The 13742-nt window shown below is 39.1% G+C and overlaps 1 protein-coding gene across 2 annotated transcripts in view; it reads right to left on the bottom strand.

The window, feature by feature from the left end:
* LOC139941578 (stAR-related lipid transfer protein 5-like) overlaps window positions 1–13742 on the bottom strand; it is a 29175-nt gene extending 15433 nt beyond the window's left edge. The window contains exons 1-3 of one of the 2 annotated variants that reach the window (XM_071938143.1): window positions 13285–13742; window positions 9158–9181; window positions 7170–7219 (exon numbers count right to left, since the gene is read on the bottom strand). In XM_071938143.1, the coding sequence (XP_071794244.1) occupies window positions 7170–7219; window positions 9158–9181; window positions 13285–13560 (350 nt within the window). In that variant the 5' untranslated portion in view covers window positions 13561–13742. The remainder of the gene's footprint in view (window positions 1–7169; window positions 7220–9157; window positions 9182–13284) is intronic. The other variant, XM_071938144.1, reaches the window with a different exon arrangement.

Raw genomic sequence — 13742 nt, 5'->3', positions numbered from 1 at the left:
CTCAAACACATACAGCTTCTGTTTGGCAAAGGACCCATCACACTTTTTTCATTTATTTAAGGATGAGGAGTTATTTAACACCTTGAAACTAATATTTTCATTTTTATTTTCAGACTTGCACGCGCGTCTTTCACTGCAGAAATGAAGCACATCGAGACGCACGAGTTAGCCCAAAGCCCCACCCACCCCACCCCCATCTGGGGGTCATATATTGGAGCTAATATGTATACCAAAGTTCTGAAAATTTACTCTTGTAAAATATTGTTTAACATACATAAAATAATTGTGCAAAGGCAAACGTGATGAGTAAAAGACAGCATACCACGTCAACTTCGAACACACCAACGCGCTTGCGCATGCGGCACTCTGAGGACGTCAGTAAATTAAATGGACAAGCCTTCACTTCGATTAGGAGTCACTTATAAAGAAAAACAGTTATTATTTTCTGTCAACCGTTCCCAAATGCATCCTTCGAATCTACAAGACGCCGCCAATTTCCCCCAAGAGAGTGGACAAAACAATCAAGAATTTGATGGGAGCGAGACCATACGAGACTGTGTGAGGGGAGACCGTGCGCAAGTTCAGGTCAAGGCCTAAGCGAGGTGGCTGAAATACCGGCCGGGGGTACTCCACGGAATTAACCGCTAAGCACTAGCCTCGGGCGGGGAATTAATATTACATGGACGGAGCAGACGATGATGATCTTCCAGCATCAGCGTGGTGTGTGGTGCTGGTGTGTATTAAGAGAGTGTGTGATGGGGGAGGGCTTCGGGCTGACGTTGCGTTGTGCTGACAGGACTCGAGAGTGTTTGGAGGTTTGGGGTGGGGCAAGGCTTGGACCTCGAGGTAGCTGAACTTGATCCGTCAGAGGTGACTGACCGTCAGTGTAGGAACAACACCCTTTGATATCTAATGAATTTGATATCTGTTTTATATTAATCGATGTGTGATGTTCCTGGTTTAACTGGCTGCATATTGCACCACGTCACCTTGTAAAGCATTACATGTTAAAAAGGAGTAGGTCTAATAATTCACAGTTTTAGCTCCACAATACCTCGCAGGCAAATACTGAATGTTGAAGCGCCTCGAGCGTCACTGAGTGACGAATTTATAAGAGCGTTATGTTTAAAGGAACACGTTGCCTTGGATCGGACGAGTTGGTCTATAAAAAGCGTTTGTAACCGTTTTTTATAAAATGCATTGGTTGGAAAAATGTTTTAATAGTAGAATACAATGATCCACACAAGTTTGCCTCGAAATTGCGTGGTTTTCCTTTTACTGTGCGAACTAACACGGTCGGCCATTTATGGGAGTCAAAAACTTGACTCCCATAAATGGCCGACCTTGTTAGTCGACGAGGTAAAAAGAAAACCGTGCAATTTCGAGGCATGTTTGTGTGGATCATTGTATTCTACTTTTACAACATCTTTCTACCCATATGCATTTTATAAAAAACGGTTACGAACGCTTTTCAAAGACCAACTCGACCGATCCAAGGCAACGTGTTCCTTTAAGAAGCCATTAATATTATGTCTGGGTACTGGCAGTGTACACAGTCATTGACTTGAAATATTATATATTGCAATTCAAACGATTCATACGAGAAAAAAACTTATAGCTCGTCAGACGAGCGAACACATGGGATGAAAAAAATGAATGCAAAAGACACCCCGAGTCGTCTACAATCCAATGCGAGTTATAGGCCTATGAGTTCTCTGGCACATGATGTTTTGAAAAATGTGTGTATGGTATTTGCATCTCCCAGGGAACTCTTTAACATTCCTACAGAAGTAGGTAAGGCTTAACTTGATATCAAAATGGAATCACACACACGTGAAGTTATTTTGCTGTTATTTTCATAATTGTATGAATTTGACAGGTATAGCCATAAACATGTCACTCACAGTCACTGTTTTATTTATTACCGTCTCGGTTAATATTTATTCAAATAAAATTCAAATCAACGAGCGCCCTCCACGTCGGGTTTCCCATAATTCTCACACATATATTATAACAATGACATGATTCAAGGACAAATGCACCCGTGGTACCAAGAATATTGAGGCTACTACGGTCCATCTTGGTACTTTTATTCAAAGAAGATGGTAGCATAATTCATCAAGGAGCACAACGAAAACAAACAAAGCATGTATTAATTTTCTGCAAAACGGACGCATCACAGAGTGACTGGTCATTATTTTCCCGATCATCAGTGTAACACGTTGCACAATGCAGGTGTAGTAACATGGCGTCCTTTAAATAGGTAATGGTCATCTGCTTTATATCATAAAGCAAGGAATCCACAATTTTTAGTTTTCCTTACTCCATGGTTTTTACTACCCGATGTTTAACATGATATTGCCGGTCCTTCAGAATAATCATGCATATCATGGGAGCCACAAAACCATGACGAAAACTGCCTCCAAAATACTGCTTTCAACACGTAGACACAATTTAAATTGGCACATGACTCGTGAATACTGTGTTGAGATTAATTCTGTCAGGAATTCCTGCAGAATTCTTACCAAGGTAGGGTGCCTTTCCCCCCGAGGTATAATCGAAATGTTGGATTCGTTACAGGAAATCATTTCCACAGTTCTGTACAAAAGAGTGACCTTGAGAATTCCAGAGCACTGTCTGACAAACCAATTCCGAGATGTTCATTGTGTTCTTTGCCTGCTGTATGGAAAATGTTGCCAAAAAAATTACACATTCGGTTGTCATTTCGAAGGGGGTGTTTTCTTCATTTGCGTGTGTGCATCTTCTGAGATCGAGGTTGTCAGACGTGACGTCATAATGAGATTTCGGCTCAATTGCCTTCTCATTACTGTATCATACGGCTTGTTTAATTTTGCAAAACCCAATTTCTACCGCCTTCTTTCGCTGTGTAGGCGTAAGGCGTAAAGCCTACTTCGGTCATTAATTGCACAGTTATTTTGTTACAACTCGGGCGAAGGAATACGACCCAACCGCGTTACGAAAAAAAGGCCGGTGAAAAAATGTTTGCTTCGGTCTTTCATCCATCTTTCAGATAAGAAGATCAATTTAGGACTTTAATGGACTAAAAACTAAGTCGTTAATGCCTTAGATGGAATAATTCACAATCCCATTTTAAGGAGACATGTCAGGGAAAGTATAAAGACAAATCCTTGTGACGGGAAGCAGTCTCTGCCCCCACACGTCTTTGATCATGCCGGTCACACCATATCATGACCATTGAAGCTCAAGGGTGTAGTCTCTCATTTCAGACAGATAACCAGCCATCTACCAGATTTCAAAACATGGACACGTTTGGTTATTGTCAAAGACCAGTATTCCCACTTGGTGTATTACAACGACTCAAATGGTCATCGAATTTGCAAGAGAATAACAAAAGACAAAACACCCTTGTTGCATTTCTTTTTGTGCATTCAGAAGTCTTTTATTACGAGTAAGAAATTAACTCTTTCTAAAAAAACTACGTTCAGAGGGAGTCTCGCAATGGTTTATACTTACGCTCCCCATTGCTCGTTACCAAGTAAATGTTTATGCTGCCAACAATTATTTTGAGCAATTACCAATAGTGTTCAAAGCCTTTAAGCATCTTGACGTTAACTTTAAATATAATCAGGACTGGAATGTGGTCTTTGAGAGGGCAAGGCCGTTTCATTTGTGTTTCTCAAAGGGCACTTCCATTACAAAGTTATAAATCGATAAGAGCATGTTTATGAAAAACTGGGCCACATGAGCTGCTTTCAGAAAACAAAATGCTTCCAAATGTTATGGCTGCTTATCAGAAATTAGGAGGATACCAGTTAAAAACTGTACAAATGTGTCGTAGTTATTTGGCTGTTAACCTTATGTTTGTTGTGCTTTCCTTTTGTGCTTAAGCAGCTTTATGAAATTAGACTCAGTTCTTTTAGCGCCAATGGCAAGAGCGTAGTGAATAATAAAAAACCCGTCTGCTGTGAAGTTACTGTGGAATTTTCCCGCCAGACTTCGAGACCACGTGGAATTAGTTGAATAAACGAACTGTTGAAACGTCTGCCGGCGAACGACGAGTGCATGTAATATCTTCATTAACGTATCAACGGGTGGGAATTTGAGCTTGTACATAATAACCACACGATCAATTTTTTTATTGCAAGGCATGTAGAAAATATAGATATAGATATTCTGTTGCCTGTGAAGTAGGCACTGGACGCGAGACTGTGTTCGTATTCGGTTTCATCATGGATGTGTTTTTTTAGCATGTGTGTTGAATGCTTGCATTACAGTTATATTTAATTCGGTTTTGTGATGGGGTTGAGATTTGTGAGTGTCTTCTCGATGCTTTGGGGTTTGGTGTAGGACCGCAATGGAATGGACGAAATAAATATGAACAGAATGTTTTATTGGTGAAGTGAAAGTCAGGAAATCTTCCTCGTGTTTGGTTTAGATGCTATGATAAATTAATATTTCACAATCGCATAAATATTTGTATAGTATTTTGAATGATATACTATTTAAAGCATCTATAAAGCACCGTGATATCATATAGTCAGGTTTAGAAGGTGTTTAGGCGCGACTTATCACCGGGGAAAATATGCCCCAGAAACACTGGGGCAAACCTTTTATAAACTTTTATGGTACTATTTTTGTTTCATCTGGTACTTTACACGACACACGGTTATCCACAATTTGCCCACCCCTATCGAGAGACACACGGTTGGGCTAGCCACAATTTGTCCATCCCATTCGAAAGGCGTAGCACTCGCTTTCACGAGTCTTGCTCAAGAGGAAACAATTGCCACAAGTTGGACCCGAACCTTCACTCTCTCTACTTATAATACAACATTTTGGGTCCAGTGCCTTAGACCGCGTCTCAGCCACGACGGTCCCAATGTGGTCCACTTTGAGATTACAGGAAACTTCAGTCCTTTTGGTAAACCATGGTGACACCCTTGAAAGAATAAAGAAGCTGTGAAATCTGCACCAATTATGTCTCGCCAAATGGCCAACATTGATTACCATACCTGTAATAATAGTTTAAGTGTTTGTAAGGTCAGAATTGCATAATTAACGTTGTTCATTTTAGCCAGACACTTATTTGCATTTCTAATGACCGGCTGAGTGGAGAGGATCGAGCGTGGGTTGAAGTGGCCCTCTCGAGTTTGATGACTGGGGGATCGATGATCGTGTCTGGCCCATTGTCTGGAAAGCAATTAGCGAATGACTGTTGTGTTTTATTAAGGTAAGAGCGATGGCATTTTGGTTGTCTTTTCTTGATCACTTAAATTGTACTATTTATAACGAGAGTGGAAGGCATTGGTATTCCCCAGTCGCCTTAGTTCACCACCCGACCGTCACAAATCCTTAAAAATCCACCGTCTTCCTTCAACTTGAAGGGTTTGGTGAATGAAGAAAATCTACCAGACAAGTGATCACACACACATGGTGTTACCGCAAAATATTCAGTACATTTATTTCAATGCTGTCATACAAAACAATAATACAATAGCGTACATTTATGTCAAAATTAAAACAAGCAATATAGTATGAGGTATGATTAGGTACACAATACTTAAAAAAAAAAATAAACAAGTAGTATTTAAAGACAACATTTAGGTGTAAGGTTAAGCAAAATGCTTTTGTGCCCTAACCTATTGACAGACAAACATGATACCAAGGAACACAAACAAAGACAAAGACAAGGGACAACATGGTCAGACGATAGGTGTAGGCCTACAAACAACACAAAGGCGAGTCATCATTAAATGGACTCGTACTATTAAAGTCATGAATTATAGGGTTATAAGGAATATGCATTTGAGTAGTAGTTTTTGTAGTTTTTTCGAAAACAATTATCCTCACCAGGCAATGCCCATTGGTGAATGTACAGTCTCTGTTTTTGCTCTTTCATGCATTTCCGCTCTATTCTCTTTACAGGATGTGGCAATACAAGACCAACCCATGCAATACCAGGGTTCTAACAATCATCAGGTATTGGGTTTAGCATTGGCTGCAGCATTTTCAGTGGAATTGCGTTCCGTGGTAATCTGGGCATGACGTCATGGATCCACTTTCACGGAGCTTCCAAGTTCCACACAATTTCTGATTTCAGGTTTTCTTGTTGTCATCGGATAGTGCACAGAACTTTGTCCGTGTGGGTCTTCCGCAGTGACTGAGTTCATCTTTAATCGTCCATTTCGCCTGAGAGCCAGCTTTTTTTAACGCTGTGTTGACCGCGTAGTGGCTATAGGGTTTGATTGGCGTTGGGGTGCCTTTGTCTGCACAATACATCAGCAACATGAACACGCGGTGACTGTTGTGTCTGAGTGAGATGCTTCAATGTTGTATCGCGGAATTGAATGGCGTTTCTATCTAGTTTGGCATTTGTCCAAGTGTCACTTTAAAGGCGTCATATCGTGATCAGTTTTGAGTCAAAGAAAAGCGAAACCACTGACAAAACGTAAATTACCATTCTGCGTTATGTTGCAAATTTTCACGGGTTTCATAAACAAGATGGTTGGCTATATAGAGCTGACAAAACGGTCGCAGACGGTGCTCATGTTTGATTGATCAACCATTACCGTAATTTTCGGATAATAAACCGCGGTTTATACGTTGATTTTGATTTTTTTTAAAATAAAATATTGAAATGTAGTCTTAATCCGTTGAAAAACCATTCATGATAATTTTTTAGTCTGTAAACACATTATTCTTTTTTTGGAGTTGTAACAACTAAATTCGGCTGTGTTGGTTTTATGAGTGTGTTTTCAAAAAACGTTTTCTCAAATATGACTTTATTTCAGAGGGAATTATATCACAGATAAAAATGGTATATGAACGTTATTATCAGTATAGTAAGCTTTCAGACTAAAATTAAACAAAATCCAGTGAATCATTTATTTCATTTAGACGGGCAATTTTGGTTTATATTTCTTGATGTACGTAGTAAAGCTCTTCATCTACATGATTTAGTGTTGGGTCGTTTTCATGAGGTTGCATCATAATGTGGTAAAAATCGAAATAATACGTGTCAATGAACCGGGCTGAACATAACAAGATTCCAATCGACTCTATTGTTTTAACTCATCTGAATAAAAACGATGTCACCTTACGATCAATAGGCTTATTTTATTCCAAGACAATGGAGAACATTAAGTATTGTTTTGCAGTGTTCGATTTACTCTTCCAATGTTACTTACATATAGCCGTCGAATTCACTGGATTTCTTGTAGAGAACTCTGATGTCTTTCTGCAAAGGATGAATGGTTTTCAGAGAAAAAAAAACATAAGAATTACAAATCTCCATTGAGGTGATAAACGCATTACAAAAAAACCAATGTGAGTAGTACAAAGTTACAAATCACACATGGATAACTGAACACAATTATAAAAACTGAATTGAACTTTCACAAAGGAAAGAAACTTAATCATGCGGATACAAAACTGTATAAAATAACGACATCTAAATGAAAAGTGTCAAAACAAGAGTAGACTTTTTGAGAAAAGAAAACTTTAAGTAAACACCAATTGTTAGCAATGAGCAGTTCGATCATGCTTTCACTACGGAATAGAAACAAAAAATAAATTTCATGTTATTAGAGTTTTCTGCAAGAAGACACTTTTTTTGCTGTTTTAGCCGTTGAAGCAGGTTGTGAAGTCTCGTTAAAAATGCAGAGGGTTTCCCGATTGGGAGATACAAGTTCCGATGGGGGTACTTATGTATAGCCCAAACGGGATATAGGGTGAAGACTTCAAGAGAAGCTTCATTGAGGTATTCTCATGTCAGAGTCTCCCGATTGACGACCACTTAGTATGTCCTCAATGCGAGTATACATTGCTCTGATCGGGGCATACGTTGACCCCAATCGGGCTAGTTTAAAGCCCCTTTCACACGAAAGCAATTTAGCATGGGTCCCTCGCTGAACATTGTTGTAACATTAATTGTACAAAATGTACCTCGTGTGAAAGGACAAACAAATCTACTGTCAAAGTTCTCTTGCAGAATCGTGTAAAACGTTGCTACATTTTGCAACCATGCTAAAATTATGCAAGGGACCCTGGTTAAATTGCTGTCATGTGAACAGCACTTTAGTGAAGTGAAACACATAGTACAAAACGCAAAACTTGCAATTTATTATAGCCATTTGTTCCAGGTTTTCCATATACAATTGATTAGAAAAAACGCGGGTCAAAGATTTATTACTTATACTATTTATTTCTACATAAAATGCAAGATGTCTGGGTCATTGCTGTAATACACAGATTATACTTAGTAGGAAGTAAGCATGTTGAGCTTTTAAGAACTCTTTACAAAATCAAACAAAAGAAAGTACCAAACACCTCTATCGACGGTTTAAGTATACGGTCATGTCAAGATCCAATGTTTTTTTCTTTTCTTTTCTATAAACCATGCGAGGCCGGGTTGTATTTCTATAAATTTGGGCATCCAAATGCTTGACTCGCTCACAAAAATATAAGCACTTACGCAACAAATCTATGATGTTTACAAATGGACGGCATATAAGTTCCTTTCTCTGTGATTAAATACAAAAAGCTGCCGACTGAAACTTTGTTTGCAAGTTTGTGCTGTAAGGGCAATTAATCGAAAAGGAAGTTGCAACAATTTTGACAGGCTACCTCAGTGTAAAGTAGAAGTCCCGATATCCTATGCAAATTTGTTTTGAGCTTAGCTTATTGCTGAGGAGATTTTTCTTTCTGCTATAAAGAAAGCAAGCAGCGCAATTTTGGCGGGACCCATATTTCTTGTAACGATATATTGTTTGTGCTTATGGTTAAATGCTGTGTGACTTTTACTGCTCTGTACATGAGGCAAAATCAAAGACAATTCAAATAGTGTTTCATTTTGTTTTATTGAAAACGACAGTTCTGATTGGACCCGTGGCGGTCGCCCGAGCCGAACACCTGGAAAGTGTTGTAATGAACAATACAAAACAGGTTTCCACACAGGTTTTATTTTACTTCACTGTCAAAATATAACGCATGCAACAAGTCACACTCAGCGAGACAAGGAAAACGCCAGACGACAGGTTTAAAAAGCATTCAACAGCTGAAATACACCTGTCCTGCGTTTAAACCAATCAGAGGACAGCTCTCACAGCAACATAGGGGAGGGACACATTATAAACATTGTTAGTCTCTGTACACCACCGGTCACCCGGTCACTCACCTGTGTCTGTTCGATTGGAATATCCTGTCAGGTTTACAGACAGTGAAGAAATGAAAACACGAAGGAAGGTTAAGAGACATGATGGTGAGGTTTTCGGGGTCAAAATTACGCAATGGTAGTGTAACCATTATGGAGCTTTATAACCGTAGGTGTAATATCAAGAGGCCAATAAAAATTGACCAAAAAGTTACAAGTTTCATTTTGGTTGCATCGCCAAAACCATTACCTTTTGTTTTACATTCCATAACAGTAGGTGTAACATTACAGTAACAAGCAATTACAAGTTGACCAACAAGTTAATACACGGTTCAAAACTTGTTGCATCGCAAAAACCATTACACTTTTACGGGTTATTCAAAACATAGTTTTTGAACAATTTTTAACGTAGGCCTACACACCGGTGTACGACGACGAACCCGGTGGAGTACTGCACACCAAGGGGCGAAAAGGGATTATTCCCAAGTTTTTAGGACTGTCTAAATTTTGACAAAATTTTACCCCAAGGCCCAATTTTATGGCAGTGTTTGCCATGGAATTATGTGCTGCTTATGCCAAGTCATGTGTAGTGTATTTTTCTAATGGGCTGAAGTTGAGAATTCCGCCGATAAGCAGTGCCATGAAATTGGACCCCAAAAATGACATGAACCAACAAAGAATAATAATTGAAACTTTTACAGTTTGGTTTCCCACGATGCCAAAGTTGTTGACTGATAAGCTGTACACTAGAACTCAACACCCAAAACCCTCGGTGGTTGTAAGCGATGCCGAATGGGACCCATTATTGGGTTAGTGTCAGCACGTACTTTTATTATTGTATTTTTTTTACGAAACTTGGGGGCCTTCTGGGTCACGACTTGGGGACCGCGGGAAAAGAAAAGCCTCTCTCACTTGCAGTCTAAACATTGATAAGTTGAAAATGTGAACGCACTAAATTCATAGCAAGGGGTCGTTACCCTTCAAGTTTCCCCCATGTGCTCCGAGTTTCGAAAGTTGACTTTGGGAAATTGTTTTGTAACAACAAACACGTGGGGCTTTTTTCTTTCAAATGCTCTTTATTCTTTGCATTCACGTCTGGAGTTTAACGGACTTTACGCGAGGTCAGACGGCGCATGTTTCAGTGGCCAGACTGTCAAACCCTGCAATTTTTGTTTTTCAGGAAACTGTTTTGTGTTGATTAATGATAGTGGAACAAACATTGATAACACTGATAGGTATGGTGGATGTCAGTATAAACATACAAATGTTTACTAAAACTGAACAAAATACAAAAACCATTAGGAGTATGAACAGATGGCTTTGACTGTAGGGGTGAGAACTGAGATTGATACGCAAACAAAATAAAGAAAATTTGATTAAACAGTTCCCAGTCAGTTGGTGTGTCGATGTAGGCCTTTGGGTGTAAAAGCTGTTACATTATTTTGAGAGATTTAAACATTGTGGAAATGAAGCTCATTCAATGTGCAGACTGTAGCAATTTTAAAGGTTTACAATTTTTAAATGCCGTGACACTGTCCGTGCACATCATTTCAAATATATTTCTGGAGGTGTTGTCTTAAGTAAGGAGTAGGAGTAAGTCTTTTTCATCTCTGTGATGGCAATTTGCTTCTTTCAAGAAAACTTGAAGGTGCGGGAGATTGGTGAAAAGACCCGACAATACATGCTTGTAATACAGATTGCGTGAACTCTCACAGAACACTTTGCGGATGTCTGGGTGGACTTTTTCCAACAGGTAATAATGGTATTTCAGAATACAATGGACAATCGTAATGTAATAAAAGGTTGATATTTAATACCATCGTGTACCTACATCCACCAACCTTTGCAATACACCAAATACATCAATCAATGTCGTGTAATATATTGTGTTTTGATCCGCACAAAAAACACACCAGAAGAAAACCCAACCTGCACTCTCTATGCCTAAAACATGTGTAACCATATACCCGCGGGTGTACCAGCTCGGCTCACACCATTCAAAAGAGCCAATTTGTGGTGACCCAAATTTCGACCAGCGTGAGGCCTTTTTGCAAACATTCCTCAGGGGTTGACAATCCTTCGAAACAACTTGAGGACAATGAATCCGCCACCCCCCTGGTGTAGGTAATCCCAAATTTTAAGAAGTTACCGCAGTTTAGAAAGGCCATACATAAGGCGACGTGTACTTTGTAATTTCGCAACTTGCTCAGAAGGCGGAGTTGTACCCGCAAAATTATGATGCATATCGCCTTGGTAGGGCCAGAAATTGTGTGGTTTCCGTGACACATTTCTTATTTTTAATACAATTTTGCTGTTTTACACTTGATTTGCTTTCAAGCCTTGACAGCAATAGTATAAAAAAAAAAACCACCTCAAAACATGAAGCGTATACTTCGGGCAAAAATGTACAAACTTCAAATATCTGTTTGCAATTCTTGCAGCGCCTCTGGTAACGAAAGTCTTTTCATGCAGCATCAGACTTATTTTCTCTCAAAATCGGAAGGTTCAAAAAACAAAAAATCATCAAATTCTAAGAAGTTGCACTTTTTCTTAGAATGGCCACCGATGGCCACACCCCTTCCCCAGCTGCCCGAGATCATGCCCGAGCTTTACTCGAAATGCCCCTCTTTCTTCTGACTTCAATTGGAAGAAAGTTATTATATACTCATGTATTGATTTTTAATTTCTTTATATAAATGTTTTCCACCAAATTTTAATTAAATATCTCGTGAGATTTTGGTTCTGTAAACATCATTATAAATAAATACCAGGTAAACTTTTCACGGAACAGCACAAATCAAAACAGGTCTTAAATATAAAAATATTGTCGGCCTAAATGTTCACCGATGAGAAAATGGTTTTTCTTGCCTATTTATAGGTAATTTTAAGCTCTTTGTTCTAAAGCAAATTTCAAACCCACACCATCACGGTTCAATGAACGACGTTATTTGTCTAAACCCTAAACCTCTTTTGTTCACACAACACAAAACACGACGTGAAAAAACATCCTGTGTGTGGGTTTGACAATAAAACAAACACATCTTTGACTTGACGTACCAGAAAAACCCTAGCAATATCTCAGCCCATAGGAAGTGACTCACAGATGTCTAGTGTTTTGTCGATTCTAATGTTAATAGAACACAGAGGGCATTCACTATAGTTCACCAATATGGATATTGAATAGCACAATGATAATCTTGACCTTGGTTATACTTCAGTATGAATCTTTTGATTTGTATGATTTTAAATTAATTGGTTTATTGTTAAGAACACATTGCAGCCAAAGGCTGAATTACATGCAATTTACAAAGTTGACAAATACAACATTAAAACTCAGGCAATCTGAGACCAAATTTGACGATGATTGAACCATTCATTGAAGATTGAACATACTGAATACATTTATAAATAAATTATCATCTTTTGTCAAGTCAACATTTTTTTTATATAAAAGACCATTCATACTGCAGGGTCCCGTCACTTTCTTGATAAAAACTAACTGAACATGGGTTGTATGCCTTCAATAGATGGTTTTAAGGCTTAAAATCCATTTCAACTATAGGGGGCAATATCCGCAGTCAACGACTTCGTGTCCTTTGTAATACGGCAATACCATAGAGAGAAAGGACAACTGTCAATGGGTCTTTATTCTGTGATACAAGACTTATTCATTGTAGCATCATAGAGCAAGGAATTGTCTGATTGTAGCTCATCCCAACAAGAGGCTTATTTTGTCCTTGGGTGATCCAGTACCATGTGCTGTCCATAGAGTGTGTAAGCATGGTCTTATTCTTCCATGGGACCCATGGAAGAATAAGACCATGCTTGTACTGCAAGTGCATGCCTTGCTCTATTCATGGAGGAAGGAATGTATGGATGCAGTGCTGGTGTTAAGAATGATAACTTCTTGTTCACATTTTGAGTAATGGTTTGAGTACAATGTGTATGAACATTGTAGTTTAAAAAGCTCTTAATGAATGGAGGTGGGGTTCAAAGAGGTCCGCACAGAGCCCCGCCCCTTAAAATTCCCTGCCCAGTGGAGTAAGGAATACACACGCAAAGAAACGCAAGGTAAAGTTTTATCACAACTGGAAAAGCAAGATATGAAATAATATCAAATGAATATGAAGTTATCACTTAAAAAGTCTTACCGAAGTTTTGGCGACTTTCCATTCTTTGTCGTTGTACATTTCATACACCCGTTGTGCCATACGTTCTGCTTCTTGGTTATAATCCATTGTACCACCACTGCTGGTCTTGGACACCGTGTTACAGTTACTATCACCACCACTACAATGCGCTGATGCAACGAAGAGCTTCCTCACAGCAGACGACACACTGCTTTCCACCGGTGCTGGTTTGCCGCTTAAAATACCCACACTGACAGCACAGACACCTAGCGTCACCGGCGCCAAATATCTGAGCATAATTTATGCACCGAATGCAACCAATAAGGACAAGTTATCGACGAACACCAATGGTATGATTGGTGGATAGACCTCGGCTGGATAGACGGTGTGGAACTTGAACTGGCTTGTGTTTGTGTACGATTAAAATGAGACACGACGAGTGTAATGCGTTTTGAGCTACCTATAGCTTGACATATCGC

The sequence above is a fragment of the Asterias amurensis genome, chromosome 9 (assembly GCF_032118995.1).
Source record: "Asterias amurensis chromosome 9, ASM3211899v1".
Classification (NCBI taxonomy): Eukaryota; Metazoa; Echinodermata; class Asteroidea; order Forcipulatida; family Asteriidae; genus Asterias; species Asterias amurensis.
This window is presented reverse-complemented; position numbering and strand designations above follow the sequence as displayed.